The following is a 27,495-nucleotide window of genomic DNA, read 5'->3' as shown; positions in this document are numbered from 1 at the left end:
AATTCATTGAATGTCACGTGACCTGTGATTCGAATGTTCGCGCTTTTTAACCCCCTCTCACACCCCCCCAACCCCTCTTTCTTTTATTTCAACAAATCATTTTCAAGAATAAAAAAGTAATAATCGAAATGATACACGGTTTTTGCAAATTTTAAAAGTCAAGTTAAAAAAAAATTGTTTTACAAAAAAATTAATCAAAATTTTTGATTAGAAACATCAACGTACAACATTTGAAGGGGTCAAAAAAGCGGGTGAAAATAAACTTCCCCTTTCCCCCTTCCTTTCAACTAATTCATTGCTCCCCCCGCCATGATTCATATAAACGATGCTCACTTCACAACGTCACCTTTCCACGCAACTACGATCGTGAGATAGTCCATGCCCGACTGTCCGTTCGTACATGTTCATATCATCATCATCATTTAAACAAACAAAATAATAATAATAGTCCGTATTTATTGAATTCGTCTCCTTTTTTTTATATCATTTTTAAAATAAAAATTGTGCTTTTGTGTAAGAATAAAAGTGTGTAAGTGCATCTCGTGTTTTGTCAAAGGGAAAATTTTTTTTTCACTAAAATCACTACCTAGTCAAACAAAATGAGTTACGGAGGAGATTTGTCAACTAACAATGTGGAAAATAACAGGTTAGTAATGATTTTCAAATGTCATTATTTTTCACACCCCAAAATATTAATAATGTTGTTCAATGTACTCCATTTTTTTTTTTTTTTTTGAGGTTATATTATTCCAAAAATTAGGGCGTCGTCAGGAATTTAAAATCATTCTCATAATGAACTTCAAATTCTTGGTCTTCTGTGATAATTTTTTTTTTTATTATTATTTTTTATTAATATTATTTGTTTTTGTAAAAATTGATCCTTGTTTAATTTTTGATATAGACGAAAATTGCACAAGGTTTTATAATATATAGTTAAAATAGGCGGCGTCCCTTAAATTGTCATAAATAAAAATTTTATTTTATCATGAAAATTTGTTTTTGGGTCCTGTTTTATTGACCTGGAGATGAAAATGGAGATTTATTTATGATTCAAATAGAAAGTTTTGTGTTCTCTGGGAATTTGTTAATTATCGAGTGACAGTTTTGTCTGTACTCGATTATATGTGTATGTGTTCAAACATCAGGGACGTATTTTTTAGGTCGATTTCTGTGGCATCCAATTATGCAACCCTATTTAGTATTTTATTTACCGTTTCGTTTTGTTTATACGTAAAACAAAAATTGTTGGAATTTTTCTTTTCTTTGTTTATTTACCCATTTTTGTTATTTGTTTATTATTTTCGTAATTAATTTGTTTAAAATGTAAACAATAAAATAATTCTAGACTTATTTATTTAAAGTAACTAAAAAATTAACTTAATTATTAGTTATAAATTAATAATTATAATTATTATTAAATTATAACTAATAATTAAGTTAATTTTTTAGTTACTTTAAATAAATAAGTCCAGAATTGTTTTATTGTTTACATTTTAAACAAATTAATTACGAAAATAATAATTATTATTATTTTACTATTGTTTACATTGATATTAATTAAAAAAAAAATAAAAATTCAATTTAAAAATATTAAAACATTTTTTAAATAAAAAAAAAAATTTGTTTATTAAATAAGAAAGATAGAATTTTTTCACTCGGAACAATGTAATTAAAATTCCAAGGAAAAATATCTTTCTCAGCAGGAAAAAGAAATGAACATGTGCAGCGGTCGTCTGCCATAAAGCATTGAAAAGATTAGTGAATATAATAATATACTATCCCCGAAGGATTAAGATAAATTCCTAAATAACTTTTTTTTTTTTTTTTTGAATATTAGTTTCAAGTTGTAAAGAAAAATTATTTCACAAAATTCTATATTATATATCCATTATTGAAAATGAATATATTTCAAGTGAAATATATTCTTAAATATTCATTATTAAATGTACTTAGTTCACTATGCTAATGAGTATACTTAATTTTTTTTTGTCTTCACAGTTGCAAAAAAAGTATTTAATATATTTCAATTGAAATTAAAAAAAAAATTCCATTCACTTCAATGAACAAAAAATTCATAAAGTGCATAAAATTTAAAATTAATTTTGTATAGAGAGCTTTCAGAGTCAAGGGCGTTGACTTTTTTTTAAAATATCCTCCACCCTCATGCTTTGTCGTATTAATTAATATCTCATATATATATATATATATAATTATTATCATATTACATTATAACTTTAATTAAAGAAGTTTTTATTAAACTATAATTTTTAACGAGGAAAAATTTTTCCAATAATAGTTTTGTTATTTTAAAAATTGAAAAAAATATTTAAAAAATTGTTTTTTTAAAGTTTAGTCCATTGTAACTAGCATTGAGGAAAATTACTGCATATTAATATTTTTATTATTATCAGTTGTAATTATTTTATATTTATAATTTACCTTTGTTACAATTAATTTATGTAATTTTTAAACAAACAAAAATAATGCTGAAATTTTTTAAATTTACAAAAATTAATAAATCATTGTTACAATTGTTTAAACAAAATTCTCTTCTAAACATAAATTGTTTTTTGTTTAAAATTTTTTATTGTTCCTCTTTTAAAAATTAAATTTTAATAAAATATTTATTTTGACTATTAAACAGAAAAAGAAAAATTCTATAAAATTTGTATTTAAGTATTGAATCATATACATTCAAAAATGAGAGAATGTTCTCAAAATAGAAATCGCGTGTCAATGAATAATTTCCATGAAGTCAATTTCTAATAATCTTTGGCAACATAATACATATTATACTGTATATAAATAATTCTCATGAGCTGATAAATATTATCAAACAGTTGCATTGTCATGTTGATTTTTAAATTATAACACATTCTTTGTAGAAAATTTTTTGACGTACATTGAACATATTAATTATTTATTTTTATTATTTTTTTTTTTTTTTGTAATCTTTTGCAAAAGGTTGGAATGAATTTTTGATGCCTGACTCACACACAGAGCTGATGTTGTTCCGTTTATATCATCTCGGATCTAAGAAAATAGTGGCTTTCGATTTCTCTTATGATGTAAAAGAATCTGAAATTGAATTCAGAGTTATACTTCTGAAATTATAAAACACCTATTACTTGACTCGTTTAAAATGAATAAATTAATATCGGGACGTAAAAAGAAATTTTTTGATTAAATGACATTTTTTTTCTTTTTCACACGGGACAAATATATTTTTTTTCAAATAAGAAATTATTAATTATTATTATTTTTTTTCTTTAAATTTATTTGTATTTATGCATTAAATAAATAATATTAAAAATTAATTATAAAACTTATATAAAAAATTAACAGTAGTTTAAGGATACTTGAAGTTGAATTATCAGTCAACTTCTTGAAATTGATAATACCATTTAAAATTCCGGTTTTTTGCGTCTATTTTCCTGTCCACTTATATTTTATTACTCGCACTAACTTAAAGTATATAAGAGGACTACATATTGAAGGACAAATATTTATTAACAATCACTAAAAAAAGAAAAAAAAATGATAGTAACGCAAAAATATTTTTAAAGTTTAAAAAACAAAAAAAAAATAGTTTAAATACTGCACTTGGATAATGTCTTTACTCCTAACTGATTTGAATTATTATAAGCATGTTCATATATAAACAGAGATTGCAACGCGTGGCGTGAAATTTACTTTTAGATTGCACACACACACAATCACTTCTCATTTCCTAATCAGTAATATTTCTTGATCGAAAGTCACTATTGCGATTATGGGTCAGTGTTATACGTTCATGAATTTTTCTTGAAGTAGAATGCAATTGTTTTCTTCTATATTTAATAATTTTTATCGATTAGATTCAGATCAGTAGCTTTATTTATTTATTTATTAAATATCAGATGGAGTTTTCGATGACATTCAATTTTAAATATCGATCATTCTGATGTAATATTAAAAAAGGCATATCAATTTATGTAATATTTATGGTTATCTGCGAGTTCGAATTTTTAAAAAGCGAATATTTTGTTTTTTAGTGCTAAAAAATTAGCATGAAAAATATTTTACCGTCAGTTGTAATTGTACAACTAAATAACTTTCACTCGGTTCAATTGTAAACAATAAAAACTATCGTCATTTTTATCAAGAACAAAAATTACCCTCTGTTATAATTACACAATATAAAAATTACCAGCAGTTGTAACTACAATAAAAACTACCGTCAATTGTGATTTCTACTGATAAAATTTACCCTCGGTTCAATTATAAATAACAATAACTACCGTCAGTTGTGTCTATCATAAAAATTACCGTCAGTAGTAATTTCAAATGGTAAATTTACCCTCGTGTTCAATTATAAATAACAAAATCTACCGTTAGTTGTAACTATTATAAAAACTACCGGCAGTTGTAACTACTATAAAAACTACCGTCAGTTGTAATTTCTACTGATAAAATTTACCCTCGGTTCAATTATAAATAACAATAACTACCGTCAGTTGTGTCTATCATAAAAATTACCGTCAATAGTAATTTCGAATGGTAAATTTACCCTCGGTTCAATTATAAATAACAAAAACTACCGTCAGTTGTGTCTATCATAAAAAATACCGTCAGTTGTGATTTCCACTGGTTAATTTTGTCTTCATATCAATTACAAAAAATAAAAACTACCGTCAGTTGTACCAAGAACAAAAATTACCATCGGTTTTAATTACAAATTATAAAAATTACCGGCAGTTGTAACTACTATAAAAACTACCGTCAGTTGTAATTTCCACTGGTTAATATTGTCTTCATTTCAATTACAAACAATAAAAACTACCGTCAGTTGTACCAAGAACAAAAATTACACTCGGTTTTAATTACAAATTATATAAATTACCGGCAGTTGTAATTTCCACTGGTTAATTTTGTCTTCATTTCAATTACAAACAATAAAAACTACCGTCAGTTGTACCAAGAACAAAAGTTACCATCGGTTTTAATTACAAATTATAAAAATTACCGGCAGTTGTAAGTACTTTAAAAAATTACTGTCGTCAGTAACTAAAATTGACAAAATTTACCCATGATTCAATTACAAGCAACAAAAACTACCGTCAGTTGTACTAAGGACAAAAGTTACCCTCGGTTTTAATTACAAAATACAAAAATTACCGGCAGATGTAACTACTATAAAAAAAATCTACCGTCAGTTGTAAAATCTACCTTCGGTTTTAATTGCTTATAAAAATACCGTTCAGTTGTTATATCATGAATTCAGTTACGAAAACAACCGTCAATTGTAGTTGTCATAAACAAAAACTACTTTAAATTAAATGTACTTTTTACAAATATTTACCGTCAGTTGTTAACAAAAGCTGATTACTGACAGTTACAAAAGCTACAGTCAGTTGCAATTATCATAAACGAAAATTACCGTCAGCTATAACTGTTATTAAGAAAAATTACCATCCATTTTAATTATAATAAACGAATAAAACTTTCAGTTGCAGAGACAGAAAATAACTACCGTCAGTTGTAGATCGTTTATGATTGCAAATACAATTTTACTCAAGTTATACTAATCATTAAAAGAAAAATTGCTTAATTTTAAATAATACAAAATTTCAAATTGCAAAAAAAAAATCTTAATTGAAACAAAAATAAGAAAAAAAAACAACTAACTATATCGTAAATGAGACAAATTGAGACGCGAGTGAAAGTTTATAGTTTCATATATATATATATATATATATATATATATATATATATATATATATATATATATATGTATGTTATAATCAAAGCTTACAACAGAAATATAATTAAAATAATTGAATCGCGAAATAATTAACATTAAAAAAGTGAATTATCACTTCATGATTAATTCAACAGTTTGAACAGCTGTCTCTTTCTTTCTCTAATATATATATATATATATTGAATTATTACAATTTCCGCAAGTTAGTTAATATCAAAAAGAAAAAAAAAATTGTCACTAATGATTAATTTAATATCGTGTCTAGACAAGATATCGAGAGTTTATTTTCCTTTAATAAGGTTGAAGATTAAACATTTGTGCTACTTTGTAGTGAAGAAAATTAGACGCATTCTCTAAGTCAAGAGGACACGAACCAAAAAATGATGTACATATATACAGAGAGAGAGAGAGAGAAATTACAGATCCTTTCACATTATTCTTTTTTTGTATTTGGCCCAGATTACGCGCGGCCCAAATCTCATTTGTAATAGAAGATGATCTTTTCTTAAACTCGTTTAACAAAATTTATGAAAGTTTCTCAAATAATTAGCAAAATTATTTTTTACCATTATTTTTTTTATTGCTGTTAATAAACAATTTATATTCGTAGTTTTAAAAAGCAAGATTTATCTCAGAGCCAAATAAATATGTATTTATTTGTTGCAAAATAATATATTTTATTTGATTTAAAAATTTAAAAAGTGTTAAATTAAAAAAATTAATAATTATTATTGTGAAAATATTTTAATAAGTATTAATAATAATAATAATAATAATAATAATAATAATAATAATAATAATAATAATAATATATATGTTATATCAATAAAAACGAGACTTGTTGTAGATTACAGGGAAAAATTCCATCCACACACGAGATATATAAGTCTTTGAACTTAAAACTGGAAATGAGAATATAAAAAAGGGGATAAAAATGCTTTAAATAAAGAAGTTGGAGTTTGCTCTTGAAAAAATTACATATAAATGAAGGTCACAATAATATGCGTGAATCCTTGAAAAAGAATATATATATATTTTTTTTTTTACTGAAAATTTTTGTTTATATATTAAAAAATTCAAGGTCATTAAATAATTTTTCAGAAGAGGAGAGAAAGGTGTTTGATTTTTTTAGACTTTTAGAATGGAAGAGATAGAAAGCGTATAGATAGATATATTATGTTTCCAAGTTAGCCTTAAAGTTCTTTTGTATTTTACGTCTTAAAATGAACATTATAAACACAGACGCAATCTTTTTGATTGCCTTAATAGTCAAAGGGAAAGCTCCAAAGTCCACATTTGTTTCCAAAGTCTAATTTACATATTACGTTTTCGCAATAAAGTTCCATTTTTCATATGTTTTTTTTCTTTTTCAATTTTTTTTTTTTTATTTTCTATTTATCAGCAACAATAAATTTTTAACATATTCGCACATTTATTTTCAAAAAAAAAAAAAAAAAAAAATTATAATAATAAATAATTATCATTATTATTAATATTAATAACAATATATATTAATATTGTTATTATTATTATATAGTAATATAGAGAAAAGTTTTGCAAAAATTTTAGTAAAAAATAAAAAAAAAATAAGGTCTATCGAGTATGACACACTTCATCGAGCGAATGACCCGAAGGGAAGCCCTGAGATGCAAAAAAGTACGACGACCACACAGAGTCGATTATGTGCATTTAAATACATCTAATAATAAAATGTAAAAAAAAAAAATTACAAGGGTAGTTTTTCCCATAATAGAAATTCATCAACTTTCATCGCGGAACATAAATTGCGCACTTATAGTCATGTAACTTTCAATTTTCTTCATAATAATTCTTTCAGTAGATCTTTCTCTTATACACAATTACGATATATATATATATGTAAAAAATAATAATTTTTCATTGAAATAACCTGAAGAGAAATTCTAATTTAAATTACGCGTCGAAAATCCATATTAGCAGGGGGGGGGGGTAGGGACAAAAACCGGTTTTGAAAAACGATTCTACATTTTTCGTCGAAAGTAAAAAGGTAATTTTGTCTTTTATACAAAATAGTCTTTGGCCTTTTAGGCCAGGTAAAAATTTCGAAAGATTTTCTTTAAAGGCAGACGACCTCCTTGTATATATTTTCTTTTTAGTGTTTTACTAATTTGTACGTTACAACGAGACTTGTCATTTACATAATAATTCCTTGCCGCGATACTCATTTATTATAATTCCAAGTTTCACTGACTTTGTGATTGGCATTTTATTAGATATAATTAAATTTTTATTTTTTTATTGCACTATTTAACTGCAGTTTGCTGATTGGCATAGTTTAATTATAGTTATAATAAAAAATAATTTTTAAAAAACCGTTTTTATTTAGTTAGAAAAAGGAAAATTGTACAAACTCGTAGTGTTGCGTCCGTGGTCATGAGTGATAGGCTATCGACTTACGAGCGTTAGGGTCACGCGTTCAAATCCCGACTGTTAGGAAAATAAATTGACTATTCAAATTTATCTATTTTCCCTCCAATTGTTTCATTCTAGTTATCGAGTCATCTTTTCTTATATAGAGGTCACTTTGGTCATTCATGGCGAAGCCATCTTTTTTTTATTGTGTGTAGAGACTCTCACTAGAACGTTCGCTTCGCGTTTTGGCTCTCATAGCTGTTTTTATTTTTGTTCTACAAAATCAATCTCATATTTGTATCTTTTACCGTTTATAATAAATGTACGTAAACCGGTAGTGCTGTGTTTTATTTTCTGGCGTACTCAAACATTCCCATCAGGTTATGGGCCCAGAGTTTTCGTAACGAGTAATACACGTGCCGTGAAGCGTCGGTTTGGTCGCGACTTTTATTGAAATTATTCGGTGTATTAAAAGTAGTGTTTTTTTTTTTTTTTTTCAAAACGAACAAAAATGAGTTTGTCGGCAATAGCGCGAATCGAGGCTCTTAATAAAGAAAATTTCGACACATGGCGTATGCACATGGAAGCGCTGTTAATTAAGAATGACTCTTGGCAATACGTTAATGGCGAATCGGTGAAGCCAGAGATCATTCCGAACAACGAGGAATCTGCAGCGGCTGCGAAGACCTGGGATAAGAACGATGCTAAAGCTCGTTCGGATATTATCTTATCAATCGGTGCCACTGAATTAAAGCAGGTGAAGGGATGCACCACGTCCCGTGAAGTGTGGCAAAAGCTCGAGGGAATTTATGCATCGAGTGGTCCGGCGAGAAAGGCGACTCTATTCAAAAATCTAATATTGAATAGAATGCAGCCGGGTTCGGACATCCGCGATCATCTTAGGTTTTTCTTCGATACCGCTGATAAACTTTCGGAAATGAACGTGAACGTAGACCCGGAATTAATTTCAATTATGCTCCTGTATAGTTTGCCGAGTTCGTTCGAGAATTTCCGATGTGCGGTAGAGTCGCGAGACACATTACCGACACCGGATACATTGCGAGTGAAGATAATTGAAGAAAGCGACGCTAGACAGCGCAACACACAAGGAACCACTAGTGCCATGTTTACAAATAAACAGAATGTTAACACGTCGAATAAGAAAAATTATGAAACCGGAAATAATTTAAATTCGAACGCGAATACTAAATTCAAGTTTAGGTGTCATAAGTGCAAGAAATTTGGCCACAAAGCGAAAAATTGCCCTGAAAAATCTAAAGGTCAATCGTATGCAAACAGTGTCACTACTTTTTGTGCTGTAGAAGCTTCGTTGGCTGTTTCCAAATTTCCTGCAGGAAAATGGTGCTTGGATAGTGGAGCAAGTTCACATTTTTGTGCTGATCAAAATGATTTTTCGAAAATTACGCGAGTTAGGAACGACAAACTTAACCTCGCGAGTCATGCATTTACTGAAATTGTATCGGAAGGTGACATTGTTTTCGAAACGCGCGTGGAAAACGAAAACAAAACCATTTCCTTAGAAAGTGTTCTATGTGTTCCTGACCTCCGTACAAATTTGCTGTCAGTGGGAAAAATAACCGACCGCGGTTATGAAGTTCGGTTTAATAAAAATGGTGCTTCCGTTTTTGACCCCGAAGGAAACTTGAAGTTGACTGCCGAACGATCGAATGGACTTTACTACGTACAAGAAAATATCGATAAACCCGTCGAAAGTGAAGAAACGAATCGCGCAGCCACTGAGAAAACGTCGAGTATGATTTGGCATCGTCGGTTCGGACACTTGAATTTTAAAGACTTGTCCTGTGCAAAGTATGAAAACAGAGTTTGTGGTCTAGAAAGTGTTCCCTCGTTGAATCAAAGCGATTGTTCAGTTTGTGTTCGAGGAAAAATGACCAGGAATCCATTCCCTAAGAAATCGAACAGGGAAACGGGCATTCTCGACTTGGTCCACAGTGACGTGTGCGGGCCAATGCGCGTTGAATCGTTGGGGAGATCGAAATACTTTGTACAGTTCATCGATGATCACTCGAGATGGGGAGAAATTCGGTTCCTCAGGTCGAAAGACGAAGTTTTTGCCGCGACGAAAGAAGTGATCAACCTTTTTGAAACTCAAACCGGAAAGAAGGTGAAATGCTTCCAGTCGGATAACGGGCGAGAATATATTAACGAGACAACGAATTCTTTTCTGAAAGATCGCGGAATATTACGTCGAACTTCAGTTCCGTATAACCCGGAACAAAACGGGATTTCTGAGAGACGAAATAGGACCATCGTCGAAATGGCCCGCTGTCTCATTATTCAATCGGGGTTACCCCCTACCTTGTGGGGCGAAGCCGTCAACACGGCTAACTACATCCGGAACCGTTGCCCCTCAAAGTCCCTAAATGGAAAAACTCCCTATGAAGTGTGGAAGGGACAAATACCAGATGTAAAACATTTTCGCGAGTTTGGCTGTCAAGTCCTGATCCTGAACAGAGGAGAAAACCCCGGGAAGTTCGACGATCGATGTAAATCCGGACACTTCGTGGGATACTCTGACGAGACGAAAGGATATCGAATCTGGATTCCTGAAGAAAGGAGAGTGATTTTATCAAGAGACGTGAAATTTTTCGAAAGTGCCACAGAACAGGTGAAAAATTTTGTTGACGCGTTTCCAGATACGATTGAAGATTCATCGACGGATGACAGTTTCTTCAAGAATCGCGTGGATCGTATCGACGTTGAAATCACTGCACCGAGAAATCTAACCGAGGAGCAGGAAATCCTGAATGATCCTGAAAATCTAAATGATTTTGATGAACACGTGATCCCACATGAAGGACATGATAGAGGACGAGGACGAGGAAGACCCAGAAAAATCAGAACTGGTCAACCAGGAAGACCACGACTCGAGTATCATCCGGCTGGCAACAACGCTGATATCGAAGAGGACGACCCCTACATCTGTCTCGCTGAAATTCCGATGAAACAAGCTATGTCATCCCCTGAATCAAATGAATGGCGATTAGCAATGTCAGAAGAGATCATGTGTATCGTTGCTAATGATACTTGGAAGATGGTCGATCGTCCGACCAACGTAAAAATTCTAGGAAGCAGAATGATACTTCGAAATAAGTACAGCGCGGATGGAAGTGTTGATCGACGCAAGGCTCGTTTGGTGGCGCAGGGTTTTGGACAACAACCCGGAGTTCATTTCGGGGAAACTTTTGCTCCCGTCGCTCGGTTGAGCTCGGTTCGGTTGACAGTTGCTTTGGCCGCGCGTGAACGAATGAACATCAGGCAACTCGACGTCACAGCTGCTTACCTGAATGGCCTCCTCGACGAGGAAATCTATATGGAACCTCCGAAGGATCTGATCAACTTGCTACGAATTATCGAGGATTCCAACTGCAAGGCTTCAATCAAAAAGAAGGTACAAAGTATGATTGAAGATATACAGTCTGGAGATAAAGTATGTAAGTTGCAGAAAGCGATCTATGGACTCCGCCAAGCAGGTCGAAGTTGGAACAAACGCTTGAATGAAGTCTTGACGAACCTTGGAGCTGTCCCATCAAAGGCTGATCCTTGCGTGTATTATTTCGGAGAGGGGGAGGAAATGGCGATCATCACCGTCTACGTGGACGATATACTAGTGTCGTCGAAGAGTTTGCGAACAATTGAACTAGTAGAAAAGGAACTTCTCCGTCATTTCGAGATTAAAAATTTAGGTGAAGTCGACTATTGTCTCGGGATCGAGTTTGCTCGTGAAGGTGATTCTATCAAACTAACTCAAGGGGGATACATCTTGGATTGTTTAAAACGATTTGGAATGATGGAGTGCAACGCGGTCAGCACACCCTTGGACGTCAACGTCAAGCTGTCTCGAGAAACCACTGAACCTGAAAAAGAGGAATCAACATTTCCTTACCGTGAATTGGTCGGTTGTCTCACGTATCTGGCCATGACAACGAGACCCGACATTTGCTTTGCTGCATCATGTTTGGGACAATTTAACAATTGTTCAACGGAAGTTCACTGGAGAGCGGCTAAACGTGTTCTTAGATATCTGAAGGGATCAATGGATGTCGGACTCGTTTACGGCCCGGACCCTAGCCCTCTCGTGGGCTACGTCGACTCGGACTGGGGAAGCTGCGAATTGAACAGAAGATCACAGTCGGGATTCGTGTTTCTGCTTGCTGGCTCACCTGTATCTTGGGACTCGAGAAAACAACGAACCGTGGCTTTAAGTTCGACAGAGGCTGAATATATGTCTCTAGCAGAGGGTGCCAAGGAGGCATTATATTTGTCGAAATTTTTGGATGAATCGAGCTTCAAGGATTTTCATTCAATGACAATGTTCTGCGACAATATGGGTGCCATCAAGCTTGCTGAGAACCCAGTGTTCCATGGTCGCAGCAAGCACATCGATATAAAGCACCACTTCGTTCGGGAGGTCGTAGAAAATGGAACTATCATTTTACAACACGTGTCAACGGATCGAATGACAGCAGATTTTCTAACGAAAAGCTTGCCGAGAATCAAACATCAAAAGTGTTTAAAACTCAGTGGGATGTGCGGTGTTTTCTAATCACGTTTTTATTTTTCATGAAAGTGACGGAATATGACTCGAGGGGGAGTGTTAGGAAAATAAATTGACTATTCAAATTTATCTATTTTCCCTCCAATTGTTTCATTCTAGTTATCGAGTCATCTTTTCTTATATAGAGGTCACTTTGGTCATTCATGGCGAAGCCATCTTTTTTTTATTGTGTGTAGAGACTCTCACTAGAACGTTCGCTTCGCGTTTTGGCTCTCATAGCTGTTTTTATTTTTGTTCTACAAAATCAATCTCATATTTGTATCTTTTACCGTTTATAATAAATGTACGTAAACCGGTAGTGCTGTGTTTTATTTTCTGGCGTACTCAAACATTCCCATCACCGACGCTTTGGGATTTTTTTCTGTTGAAACTTTATAATTACTAAAAGTTGTATATGTTAATAAATAATATAAATATAGTACAATAAATAATTATATAATAATAATAATTAATAAAATAATAAAAAAGAGTAATGAAAATAAAATATAATAAGCAAAATTAAAAAAATAAATTCTCAAAAAACAGGAGAAAAAAACAAAAATTTAAATGTACGTAAAAATGTAAGTTTGTTGAACTAAATAAATAGCGACAAAAAAAAATGAAATAGTTAAAATTTTCTAGAACAAATTGGAAATGAAAGGAGAAAAAAAAAGAATAGTCAAAGTGAGTTTGAATTCGATTTCGAGAGCAAGAATGCAATCAAATATCGTATAGACATGATTTAACCTTGTGAGGATGTTAACATAATTACATTTCGTGACGAGCATACTTAATGAAGAAAATGGAACGTCGCGCAAGAAATTCCTTTTTGCAACAAAGCCACAGATAAATATACACACATACACACAAAAAAAAACATAATTCAAATATCATGGCTATTTTCCTTCTAATTTGAAAAATTATGACTCTACACTTATCTTTAAAGAAAGTCGCACCTAGTTTTGCTTATTCTATTTCCGTTATTAATTTAACTTAAATTTCATATTCCTTCTTTTTTTTCAATTGCCTCCTCATTTCTGCATTCGTTAGACATTAATTGAACTTTTTCTTTTAATTTCCTTGCAATAAAAAGTATCACACATAAATTTGTATATTTTCTCTCTGAACTAAAATATTTATTGATCGTAAACATATTTTAATCATCAAAATAAAAAAAAAATGGATTTTTTATTAAGTTTTCTTATATTTTTTTTATCATTAACAATCTTTTGTGGTCATTAAGCTTTTGTTTTTTCATCTTTAGAGATTTTTCTATTAATTCATTTAATTGCAAATGACTTTGCAATTATTGGCAAAAAAGTAATGAAAAAAAAAAAAAAAAAACCATAAATCCCGTATTCTTCGTCAATTTGTGTCATTAATTCAAAGTCATCATATTCTTTTGTCAATATCAGAAGAATTATTTGTTCCTGGTCCAAAGTCCATTTCTCGATTTATTTGCTTCTTTAAATACCAAAACTTTCAGAAACTTGCTTATACTTGTGAATGTATATGAACACGTGATGAGAAAGGAGGAGCCTGGGGCACTTGACTGTAAAGCAAAGGAATTCCTAAAAGTTGAAGAACAACCATTCGTACGGTACTCATGAAAAATCTTTCCTTTAAAAATTCCCCCTCTTATATATGGCAACGTTTTATTGGAATCCAGTTTCAAACAGTAGATCTATATACATATTTCCATAACATGACTCGGCATTTTTCGATCTGATCTTATGAATCTCACGGGATTTTTCTCGATTTTTTCATGAGTGGTCAGTTTTAAATATATATATATATATGGGGCATTCTTTCTCAACGGGAGAATTGCTCCCCCCAAAAATGGTTTGGGCGAAAAGAGTTCAGTTAGGTCTCAAATTTTAGGTATTTACGTCTATTTTGAAAAGCAAAGTGGCACTTTTTAAAATTCAAGATGGCGGATCTAATATGGCGGAAAATTAAAATAAAAATAGATTAAATTCACTTAAAATTTGTTACTCGCGAGTTTTTTGGGTCGCTGAATATGAATCTGAAGTCAATTTTGTTCCAGCAAGTCAGGATTTTTTCCTAACCTCAAAAAACATGTCGGATTTAATACAACAAGCAAATTTTTTTAAATAATCTCAAATTTGCTTAAACCCTGTTACTCAGGGGTTTTTGGGGTCGCTGATTTCGAATCTAGAGTCAGATTTTTAAAATTCAAAATGGCGGATCCAATATGGAGAACGAGTTTTTTAAAAACTATTGGATTCTTATGAAACTTGGTGGCTTTTCTTTTTCATATTCGTGCATTTTGTAATTTTTGTAATTGGTTTCTTTAGAATCCTCCGTGAAAAATAATGTTTCATTTGGTAGACATGCTACCAATTTTATTGTTTGTATAAAGTCCCCGTATTTATGTTGGGTAATTGATTACTAGCTTTAATATAGTCTTTGCCTAAACATCTTTCACAACTTCAAGATAATTCTTTTTGTTTGTAAACTACCAACAGAAAAAAAATTTTGATGAAATTTTAATTTCCTACAATGTTATAGGCCCTATAGTAAAAATGACTACCCTTAGCGTTTTTTTTCCTCAAGCTAGCAGAATTTGTTCTATTACCACTAAACTCGTGATTATTACGTCTATTATTATTACCCCCAAATGACCAGTTTCAAACATATATAGGCAAATTTTTTAAATTTCTGCAATATTAGATACACCATCTTTAATTTTTAAAAGAGCCAATATGCTTCTCATGACGATCTACCTTTTCAAATGTTGAAAATCTAACATCAGATTTATAATTAGCGACTCAAAAACCGTCAGATACTAAAAGTTTCATAAAAATTCAAGTTTTTTAAATTCTCGTCCGCTATATTGGATCCGCCATTTTGAATTTTCAAAAATCTATCTTCAGATTCGTAATTAGTGACCCTAAAACCCCTATATATCAAGTTTTTTAAAAATTCACCATTTTTTAAAAAACTCGTTCTCCATATTGGATCCGACATTTTGAATTTTAAAAATTTGACTCTAGATTCGAAATCAGCGACCCCAAAAACCCCTGAGTAACATGGTTTAAGCAAATTCGAGATTATTTAAAAAAATTTGCTTCTTGTATTAAATCCGACATGTTTTTTGAGGTTAGGAAAAAATCCTGACTTGCTGGAACAAAATTGACTTCAGATTCATATTCAGCGACCCAAAAAACTCGCGAGTAACAAATTTTAAGTGAATTTAATCTATTTTTATTTTAATTTTCCGCCATATTAGATCCGCCATCTTGAATTTTAAAAAGTGCCACTTTGCTTTTCAAAATAGACGTAAATACCTAAAATTTGAGACCTAACTGAACTCTTTTCGTCCAAACCATTTTTGGGGGGAGCAATTCTTCCGTTGAGAAAGAATGCCCCATATATATATGCTTTAAATTTATCATTAGTTTGAATTTCTCCGTACATCAAATTTTTATAACGCTGAATTTTTATTTAACCCAATTTTCATTTGACCGAATTTTTTAATACAGAATTAACATTTAGCAGAATATTTATTTCACCAAATTTTTTAATATAGAATTAATTTTTATTTTAATTTTTATTTAATCGAATTTTTTAATACAGAATTAACTACTAACCGAATTCCTATTTATCAAAAATTCGAGTCAAACATTATTTAGCCAAATTTGTGTAATTTTTTGCAAGCTATGAATTTTTTCTTTGTTTTTTCGCAAGAGAAAAGAAAAAAAGGGTTAGAAGAATTTTTTTTTTTTTTTTTTGCAGATTTGCAATAATCTCGTGAGTTTGTATTGGCAATGTAATAAAAGACCAACAAATACATTTTCACTTTGGCGCATCGTGTGGTTCCCTACATGGAATATTATAGCGAAGAGGACTTGCAAACCAAAGTGGTCGATTGCTTCAGGTCTTGCGTGTGAGTACTCCTCGATATACTTTCGAGAATGTTGTACTCAAGTGACCTAGACACGACATAAAGTTGGTCGCCAAATCTCCCTCGCGCGCTCGAACCAACGTCACGAATCGATTTCAAACAAGTCCTGAATGCTATCAAGTGACGTTTTGAGGAAAAAACAACAAATTATTATTATAATTATTAATATTATTATTATTATTTATTTATTTTATCTATACTCATTGCAACCTTTAAGAATTATAAATATATCGGACAGAAAAAAATCCCACGCGCCGGGAATTGAACGCGCGACCCTAACGCTCGTAAGTCGGTAGCGTAACACTCATCACCACGGGCGTACACTACGAATTCGTATAATTTCCCTTTTTCTAACCACATTTAAACGATTTTTTTTTCCCTGTTGAAATTTTTTGTTACTAAATAGTAATAATAATATTACCGTTGCTAAGGAAAATTTTCCAAATTAAAATGGACTGATTAGAAAAAGAAAGAAATTACAAAATTTCTACGTCATTTTTATGTTGTTTATTTTTATTTATTTTTTTTTGAATAGTATTATAAACTGAATAATAATGTAAAAATTAATGTCTCATTAGCAATTGATGAGGGAAATGACCACAATAAAGTAAGAGGCCTTCATTTAAAGACCGACAGTAACTCTCTGACCTGACAGTGAAACTGAACATTATAACGAGAGGAAGTGATAGAGTCCAATTTAAATCGATATATAGTCAATCAATTTATCCTCCCGTGATTGTCTTTTTATTTATTAAAATTTAAATTTATTGGATTCGAATTTTTTGTTTTAAATTTCAATATTTGATTAATAAATAATTTTTTTAAAATATTTTCTTGAAAATATTTTAAAGTTTAAATTATTATTATTATTATTTTTTTTTAAATAAAAGAAAGATAAAAGTATTTACGATGAGTAATTCTTCGGGGAGAAAGAAAAAAATGGAATTGCCTCATCTACTCGTTAATTGTGTGTCAACGAATGGCTTCTTGTGAGTTTTTTTTTTTTTAATTTTAAATTATATTTCTTTGAATAATCAACTGTAGGCAATTTTCGAATGTTAATGGCAACGATCATTTTTAGCGAAACTAATTAAAATTTCCACACTACCTTGGAATCAAGGTGTGCATAAAGCATTTTTACCTCCTTATGTCAAAAAAAAAAATAACAATTTATTTCATTATTTTATATTATTATTTATAATAATGAAAAAAGAAATTGTATTAATATTATATTTTCTATTCCCCTGCTATTATTTTTTTAATGCCAAAGAAATTTAAAGTGTAATTTTCCCTCGTAAAATTAATTTCAACCAATACAGGGATAGTAATTGATCAGAAGGGGTCGTTAATTGATCTCTATCCTGTCTCTCGTTAAGAGAACTCTATTTTGTTTCAACACAGTTTCTTTTTTTTATTACTTTTTTGCAGTATTACTAAAATTTTATATTAAAATTTATAACATTGAAAAAAAATTTGATTATTAACAAATAAATATTTATTAAAAATCAAATTTAAATATTAAATATAAAAATTACAAGAAATAATTAAATAAAAATTAATATTTAACTAATTATTATTAACAGTAAAAAAGAAAGAATTAATTAAAATTGTAAAATTTATTTTTCACTAAAAAAATTAATTTATTTTTATAATTGATTTTAGTTTCTTTTTTATATTAATAATTTAGTATATTAATTTAAAATTTGCATTTAATTCCTTAAAATGTACAAAGAAAAATTTTTTAAAAATATGTTACAAAAGAAAAAGTTGCTCTTAATTTGATCTCTCACAACTGCTGATGTCATTGACTCGAGAGCACTCTTCTCAATCGTTTTAAAAACATTAAGTACGTTCTCTCGGTACAGTCAATTTTTAAAATTAATTCATCTTCATTTCAAATTGTATATAAAGTTAGTTAAAAAAAAAAAAAAAAAAAAAAAAAAAACAATAATTTGTTGAAATTTTTTTTTTCTAAATTAAAATAAAACTTATTTGTTTTGATTATGTGAAAAAAAAATTTAAGTGTGGAAGAATGAATTAATTTCTATGCTGATTGTACGCACAAGAATGTTCTTCAATGAAATCAGTAAAGTTAGGAAGACACGTGTGCGGCTTATTTATTGATACACGAATTATACACGTGATAGAAAGATTTGGCTTATGAGATTTTTTTTTTATTTTTGTTCTCTAACAATCTATCAATAAAAAATCCCAAGGAATAAAGGTTGATTTTACAAAATAATAATCGATAAAAATAAATATCTAACAAATATAATAATAGATCGCTTGACAAATTAAGTGTTTACCTCAGAAGATTGGAAAATCTTTTTTTATCTTTGTTGAAATTTAATAATATTAATCACCATGATAATAATATTTATAATAATAAAAAATATTATTATTATTAATATATTATTATTATTATTATTATTATTATTATTAATTATTATTTAATAATTTTTAAAAATATTTTGTTACATTATTTTATAAATAATAATAATATTAGTTATAATAAGTAAAATAATAAAAATAATATGATGATGTTAATAAAAAATTATAACAATGAGTATTGTTAAAATTAATTTATGTTTCTTTACGTCTTATCGGTTCAAATGTTAATTATTCTTTGACTGAACAAAGTCTTTTAATCATTTAAACAGAGCGTGTCCATAAAATATAAACAAAAAATTTTACCATATATCTTCAATTATTAATATTATGTTATAAAAAAAAAAATTTTTTTTTCTAGTCTTGTGAAAAAATGACTCGTCATTCATCAAATTTTTGTATTCTTATTGCCAACTGCTATATATTAAAATTTTTTCAAACCAATATCAAAATAAAATAATAATGTACTTTAATTTATAACTATTTATATATTCATACATATTTATTATTACGAAAAATTTGAATTCTTTGGATTTTGAACGGAATTCCCAAGATGATTCAATATAAGTTGCAAATCAACCTTTCTCCTATAACCCAAAATTGCACAATAAAAAGAAAACTCGTTCTTTCTACGCATTAAATTCGATATTTTTTTGATTATTTTTACTATAACGAAATAAAAAAAATATTTCTCGAAATTTTTTTCTCTTTTAATTTCAGTGTTTGATTATAGAATTATCGTTATTTGTAACTATTATTGATTATAATTTGTAGCGAATTTTATAATAATAATAATAATATTATTTAAATATTATTAAAATTATTATTGTTATAAATAAATAAAAATATTTATCATTTTTTTTGAGTTTTGCCATTTAAATTTTTTAATTTAGAATAACAAAAGCTAAAAAACTACCAAATTACAAGAAATTTTATCAAAATATTTTTTCAATTTTAATTAACCATTAAAATATATTTATTTTAAACAAATAATTTTTCTTTGAAACAAAATAATAAAATAAAAAACTTTGTTAATATCATAAACTTAAGAGAAAAAATAAAATTTCTTTTATGGTAAAATAATTTAAAAAATTTTACAATATATACATTCGAGGTGAAATAAAAATTAAAAAGTCGACTCTGCTTATATCAACAACTGTTGCGACGCGAGAATGTGCGAGTTGCTTGGAAAATTGAATAATCCTATTTCGTAATCACACACACACACTCAGTAATGAACCTTATAACTCTGCCATTTTTCTCCTCTTATTTTCAGAAATATTTAAAAGTTTCACAAAAAAAAAAAAGTTACATTCAAATTCTATAAGAATTTGTAACTTTATATTTAAATTCAAATTTTATTCATAAAATATTCACGTATTATAATTATTTTAAAATAAAAGATTATTCTAATTATTTGATGTATATAATTATTTGTTAAATTAGAAATAAATAATTATTTTTTACTGCATTATGTAAATTAGATTTTATTTTCCGTTAGAAAAATCAAAATTTTCGAGAATCTTTTTTTAACGATCTAATAAATAAGAATCTAATGAATGTGTGTGATGAAAAAAAAAATCATTTACATTTACAATCACGGAAAAATTATTATCTTAAATTGTATATGTATATACAAAATTATCTTGAAATTTATAAGCTTTTTTTTCAATCATACGATGCATTAATTTATTAATATGCTTGCCTGTCATTTGAAAATTTATAACATGTCTTTTTTTTTTTGTTCCTTTAAAAATAAAATTTAACACTAATTTATGTTTACCGTTAGAAAAACTTGTAAATAAAATTTATCTTCAAATTCGACGGAAAATTAAATATTTATGAGAATTTTTTTGTCCACTGCCAATCGTTTAAGAAAAATTAATTGATCTTTTATTGTTATCCATTATACGCTATTTCTGTTATTTTTTTTTATTTCTTACGTGAAAAACAGTATAATTTTATTTTTTAATAAAAAAAAAATTTTCTAATTTTTTTTATGTAGTTATATAATTTTTTTTTTTTTAATTACAAACATTTTTTTATGTTTTGAAATGTGATTTTAATGCAAGCAAAAAGGATATTTCAATTTTCGAAAATATTTTAATTTTTCTTTGCAAAACATTAGGAGGGGGGGAGGGGGAACTATATGCACGGTATAATGTGTATAAAAAGAATCTATTACGCTCGCTGATGTAAGAAAGTTGTCTAACGATAACTTTCAGTCCACATAGTCATTAATGTGCTCGGGTATATTAACCTTCTACACATATATGTATTATATGAAATCCCAGAATTAAATTACTTTTATATTTCTGTAATTTAAATAAATACTATTTCAGAGAAATTTGTATTTAGTGCATTATGTGCGTTACGTTTAAACGTAATTACAGGAATTAAATAGAAAAACGCATTTTTTAGGTTTATTTTTTTATTTTTTAAACTCTTTTTAAACTTGAGAATTCCGTTAATTGTCTAAATCGATTATAACTGTCAACATGTGAGTGACGATAGAGAAAAAAAAACATTTTTTAAAAATAATTATAATAAATTAAATAAATATATTTAAAAATTAATTAAATAGTAATAAAAAAGAAGGCCGCCATAAAAAGATACATTAAAAAAAAAAAAAAAAACAGGAAATCGATCAAGGTCCACTTGAGATCAATATTTGGATATCAAAGTTCAATAATTAAAGAAAGGATGGATTTAAAATAATCCGAGCACGTGTTCATTGATTCTGCGTCAGTTGATTAATAATAAACCAATCGAAAATATTGAATTTAAAAAAAAAAATTTGAAAATACTTGAAGAATTTGAATTTTGATTAAAATTTTTCTGAATATGAAAATAATGTAATTGAAATGTGAATAGCAAAAAAAAAAAAAAAAAGATATATGTAAATTTTTCAAATACGTTTTTCTTTTTTACGTCAATGGCCTTAAAAATGCAAAAAGATATATTTCTCTTTTGACAAACAATAAAATTGATTCCGTTAATAGAGAAGTGTAAATATAATGGTCAAAGGTCTACAACCCTCGTGTTTTCGAATTAAATTAAATTACGTAAAAATTCAACGTATTATCATTAACGTACGCAATTGTTTCTGCATTCATTCATTCACACATTCATTTTTAAATATTTACATACAATATCGTTAATTATACAAAAGGGGTTAAAATATTCATCATCTTCAGACACAAGGAAAATATTTAACATCTTTTTTTTTTTTTTTTTTTAAATGACAATTTAGGAAATAAATACCTATACAAAGTGTATTTTAATAAAAAAAAAATAAATAAGAAAGAAAAATAAATAAAAATATATTTTTTTAATAATAAATAATTATTTTTGAGTCTAAAAAAGTTAGATTATTATTTATTTTTTATCCTGTAATTATTATAAATATAATAATAATTTTTCTTTATAAAAAAAAGCAAACTGTATCAAGTTTTATTAAATAATATTTGAGAATTAAAAACAATTGTATATTTATAAGGTTTGAAAAAATAACTTTGAAATTCAAATTTTATCTTTGTCTAATTATATATTCAACGAAATTACATTTTTTTCAATTTTTTTTTTTTCTCTTTTTCACACCAAAGTCGTTCTAGAAAAGTCAATTTGTCAATAATGTGCAAACTTCTTTGAATAGTTTAACTTTTGCAAATTATGTGGTATTTTTTTTTTATACAATGACGTATCTTTCTTTCCACGGGACTTTTGATGTCTTTCAAAACGTTATTATACATGCGTTACAGACATAAATTAACAATTGATTGTTGTCCCAGAATTAAATATTAAATCGTGCGTCAATTGTATAGAATTTGTATTTTTAATCATGTCCAATTTTTCCTAGCAGCTCAAAATTTTATTCCATTTACTTTACTTTTTTAATTGTTTTATTGAAAAACTTTGAAATTTTTTTTTAAATTTATTTTTATATTAATTAATTTTTCATATATAATTTTAATTATGTAAACTTATTATTATATTTTTTATTTGCAATTTTCAAAATGCATAAATTTAATATTTTTAAAGGAAAAGTATGAAAATTCATTAAAGTCAAATTTCAGACAAGATTTATAAAAATCTTTTATTAATTATTGCCTCTGGTCATAACCTATGCAAATATTAAACATAAATTGTTTTTTTTTTTTTATTGCATTTCATATATAACATAACGACGCAAATTAGTTAAGAAAAAAATAATAATAAAATAATTTTTTTTTAATATACTTGTTTCTTTTTTTGTAATTTTTAAAATATTTAAATTTATTTATATAAAATATTAAGTAACGCAAAAAAGTCATTAAATGCTATTGCCCTCATAATAAGCAACATATAGAGTTTTATATTTCAAGTTTTGTTATAATTTTGTTACATATAAACAAGTTAAAAAAAAAAAATTGCAACTTTTTATCATATACTACTTTAATTAGTACAGGAAAATTTTTTCCCCCTTTTTTTAAATAAAAATATAAATTTATGAATTAATATTATATTTTTAAAATGAATAAATAATAATAAAAATTATAATTATTATTATTACAAAAAAAAATTAGAGCATTAAAATCCAAGCAGGAGTAAATATTAAGTAAAGTAAATCGCATATATTAGATTACGCATAAACTTGAGGTTAAGAATTTAGGTCGAAAAAAATTAGTATTTAAAATTCCGAAACTCGATTGAATTCACATTTCAGATAAACAAAAAAAAAAAAAAAAATGAAAGAATAATTAGGCTAATTTATGCCTTTTAAATTGAAAGGAAAATCGAATGTCATTAACGTTTATTTTCTTTTGTTTTGTCTCGCGAGTTATGTTAATTCAATGAGAAATTTTTTTTTCCAAAAGAAAATCGCTTACTTTTTGGCAAATTAAATTTTTATATATTTTCAGTTTCTCATTATAAATTAATTAAAAAAAAAAAAATTATTCCCATTTTCTGTACTTTAATTAAAAATAATTCTGATAAATTTTTAACCTAATCCCATTGTATAAATAAAATGTTTGTTAAAAATAAACTAATAAATTTTTTTTTTTTTTAATTTTCAGAACCAGCTTGCGGAAGATTGCAAGGCACGAGGAGCCAGAATTCAGTAACGCCAGTATTTTAAATAGCATGGAAAAATTTGTACGAACGGTGAACGAAATGGAGGATACAATTCTCGTTCCAAGTCGATTATTGGACTTGGTTGTGGGCGATTCCACGGACATTGTTTGCGAAAAGGGCAAACGTGGATCAAACATCAAGGACACAATGGCCAACACTGATCTTTATCGACTTTATAATATTGTCAATAAAATGAAAGTGGAACTTCTTTGGTCGCAAGAGAGTCTCAAATCGCAAGTTGATCTTGAACGTGATGACAATCAACAACAAAGAGTCAAAAGTCAATCGGATACAAGTAGCGTACGTTTGGGTCATGCACGTTGTCCTAGTACAACATCAATGCAAAGTGTACAAAGTGCATCATCAATGGTTTCAAGTTCATCGGATTCTGAATCGGATGCTGGCATTGAAAATGATTCGGGTCTTGAAACTGAGGAATATGGCGATAGAATGGCAACAATAGCTGCTGAAAATTTTAGACGTCATTTACGTGGTCTTCATCGTAGTATCGCTCGTATGACCGAAGCTGCTGAATATCTAACTCTTCGATATCAGGCGGATGTTGGGGGACAAGTCTGATATCTCAATTTATACTATTCATCTCACTGTCGATCCTTCTTTACCACAATCTCGATTTATCTCGTTCTACTCTTTTTCTCAACAAAACATTTTTCTTGGACCATTCTAAATCATTAGAATTTCGATCTTTTTTCTCCTCGAAAATTGAATCTATTTCAAAAAAGAAAAATGTTCCCATTTTCTAAAATTCTGTTTACCTTTTCTCCAAAATGATCAAAAAAATTTTTAAAAATCAAAACCTACCGAATTTAAAAAATGTTGACATGCATGAAACAAAAAAAAAAAAAAAAACAAAAAAAAATTTAACACTTTTGATATAAAATGTACTGAGAAATTTTCGTGAAAAAATTTTCTGAGTAAAAGAAAATAATTTAATGTATATTATCGAGACGAAAAAATTTAAGGAAAAATATGTCACGACGATGGTTTTAATTTATTAATTTGTGAAACTGGGTCGAAAAAAAAATTCTATTTTATTAATGTAAATTTTCCTAGTCATTTTTATATTGTTTTTTACTTAACGTTTTAATTTTGTTAGTTTTCTCCTAAAATTTTATAGATACAAAATGTAATAAAAGTTTATCGCAATTTTTAACGGCTCAGTTCAGCGAAATAAAAAAGAACTTATAAGAGAAATAATAAAAAATCATTTTTTTTGTTCGATATAAGGAAATAAGTTTTCCATTTGAGAAAAAGATTAATCGAAATACATAACTAGTGTTTTGCTCAATGTTTATCGACTTTAGAAAAAAAAAAACGCATTTTTCGTATCGCTAGACGACTGGTTCGGTAATTAGGATCGATATTGTATATAGAGTTAGGTTTCACGTCTATTTATTTTTTATTACTCCCTATGTTTAAACGATTCTATTTATATTAAACAAAACAAAAAGAAAAAAAAAGGGAATCGAAAACTTGCGTTGTATGCACGTCGCAAGTTTAAGTTTCTTCAACAATTTTTTTTTTTTTTTTTAATTAAAAAAATACCTCTGAAAAATGCAATTCTATTTTAAGTAAATGTAAGAAAAATGAAAAAAAAATGGTAATTTCTTTTTTAATTGTAAAAAAATTGGTTTGGTATATTGAATTTTTCAGAAGAATTTTTTTCAAAGAAAAAAAAAAAAAAAAAAAAAAAAAAATTAAGAAAAAAATGAGAAAGGCTGCATTGAGCAAATTATTTACGGCAAAGAATATTATTATTGTGCTTTGCATGGAGAGTAACTCACACCTTGTTTCACTCTGTATATAATTTGTAAATAAGATCGCGTAATGTAAATCGTATATAGTTGTAAATTGGCTCACGATTGCGTGTCAATTCGTATAGTAAAATTTCAGAAGTTTTTTTTTTGCGCACGCATCACTTTGATTTGATTTGCTTTTGCAGTCCATAAAGCACTTTGTACTATTTACATTTTTCGATTATAAAAAATCACATTGTAAGTCTCGTGCCAAAAATTTTAATCCCAAGTGTAAAAAAAAATGCACGCAAACGATCGTGTATTTTTTTTCTCTTTTATGGCGATTTTTCTTTTATTTCGTCTTCTTTTTTATCTATTCAAATTCTTGTTTTCATTATTTTATTCAATTTCTTATTTGTTTCTATATTATTTCAGTTTTTTCACTTTCTTTTTCCATTAAAATTTTATCCTTATTTTTTGTTTCTTTGGATTAAAATTCTTTTTTTATTTTTGTTTTTTTTCTTAGCCATTAAAAAAATGTAGAATCGTATATAGCATTCCGCAAAAGCAATGACGCGAAATTCCTAGTTTATTTTTTTTTTTAAAAAAAAGATGTTTTCTCACAATTTTTTGCCTAGAAAAATGCGAGTAACTCTTAAAAATTATTATTATTATTAAGAATCAATTGTCAGTCTATTATAGTTTTTAGAAAGGTGATATTGTCTTCATTTGTGAAAAATGAAAAGAGAAAGAAAAAAAGAAAATTTACCACTGTTGACTATACATTTGTTTATCATATATAACTTTATCAAAAAGCCAAAATGATTATAAAATTATGTATTCATCGTGGTATATATGCGATTCAAAAAATGACAAAATTTTTATTTCTACTCATTTTTCAATTAATTAAAATGTTTCGTTAATATACTTTAAAACTTCATTAGAAAAATAAATTTTTTTGTACTATTATGTACGACAAAAACTTTGAAAATAAATTTGCAATTGCATTTTACAATATTCTGGTGTAATTATTAATCCCTTAGAATTTTTTAACTACAAACCTCTAGTTCATTACAATTAACTTATGTTTAAATCAAGTTTTATTATATTAATAATATAATAATTTGTCTTAAATTAAATATTTTTTAATTTAATAAATTAACGAGCAACTATTTCAAAAATATTAACTTAGTTTATACCAAGTGCACCAATTTTCTCCATGGTTATGAAAACCGTTGAATGCGCATGCATACATTCAAAATAATCATTGTGTTTAAAAGTAATTTCTTAAAATTTCATAGAAATTTTATAATTTAGTTATCAGGAAAATATGAAAAAGTCAGGATATTCTGAAAATTCTACTCAAGTGGACTGCGCGCATTCAAAATATTCATTGTTTTAAAAGTTTTCAATGACATTCTCAAGAAATCTTGAAATTTTTAAGTATTACGAGAACATGAAGAGGTCAGGGTATTCGCATATTTTAATTCCCGAGATTTTGTAATTTTAAATATAATACAAATGCCACAGCACGTGTTAAAATTAATCAAAATTTAATTTCATGTATTAGGAGAGAATAAAAACATCGCGGTAT

At 27.8% G+C, this 27,495-nt stretch overlaps 1 protein-coding gene across 3 annotated transcripts; it reads left to right on the top strand.

Moving 5' to 3' along the window:
* The first annotated feature begins 325 nt into the window (after nucleotides 1-325).
* Nucleotides 326-26,918, top strand: LOC127282228 (uncharacterized). 3 transcript variants are annotated; one of them, XM_051306394.1, is made up of 2 exons: nucleotides 326-646; nucleotides 24,087-26,918. In XM_051306394.1, the coding sequence occupies exons 1-2, from the start codon at nucleotides 600-602 to the stop codon at nucleotides 24,721-24,723; spliced, it is 684 nt and encodes a 227-aa protein (XP_051162351.1). In that variant the 5' UTR covers nucleotides 326-599; the 3' UTR covers nucleotides 24,724-26,918. The 3 variants fall into 3 exon arrangements, with proteins under 3 accessions (XP_051162351.1, XP_051162349.1, XP_051162348.1); XM_051306392.1 differs by lacking the exon at nucleotides 326-646 and adding an exon at nucleotides 16,496-16,623; XM_051306391.1 differs by lacking the exon at nucleotides 326-646 and adding an exon at nucleotides 17,316-17,630.
* Nucleotides 26,919-27,495: the final 577 nt, after the last annotated feature.

Source organism: Leptopilina boulardi, unplaced genomic scaffold (genome assembly GCF_019393585.1).
Source record: "Leptopilina boulardi isolate dan_hultmark-lab unplaced genomic scaffold, ZJU_Lbou_2.1 LbouV2_291, whole genome shotgun sequence".
NCBI lineage: Eukaryota > Metazoa > Arthropoda > Insecta > Hymenoptera > Figitidae > Leptopilina > Leptopilina boulardi.
Note: the sequence above shows the minus strand (reverse complement) of the source record. Positions and strands in the feature narration are given on the sequence as shown.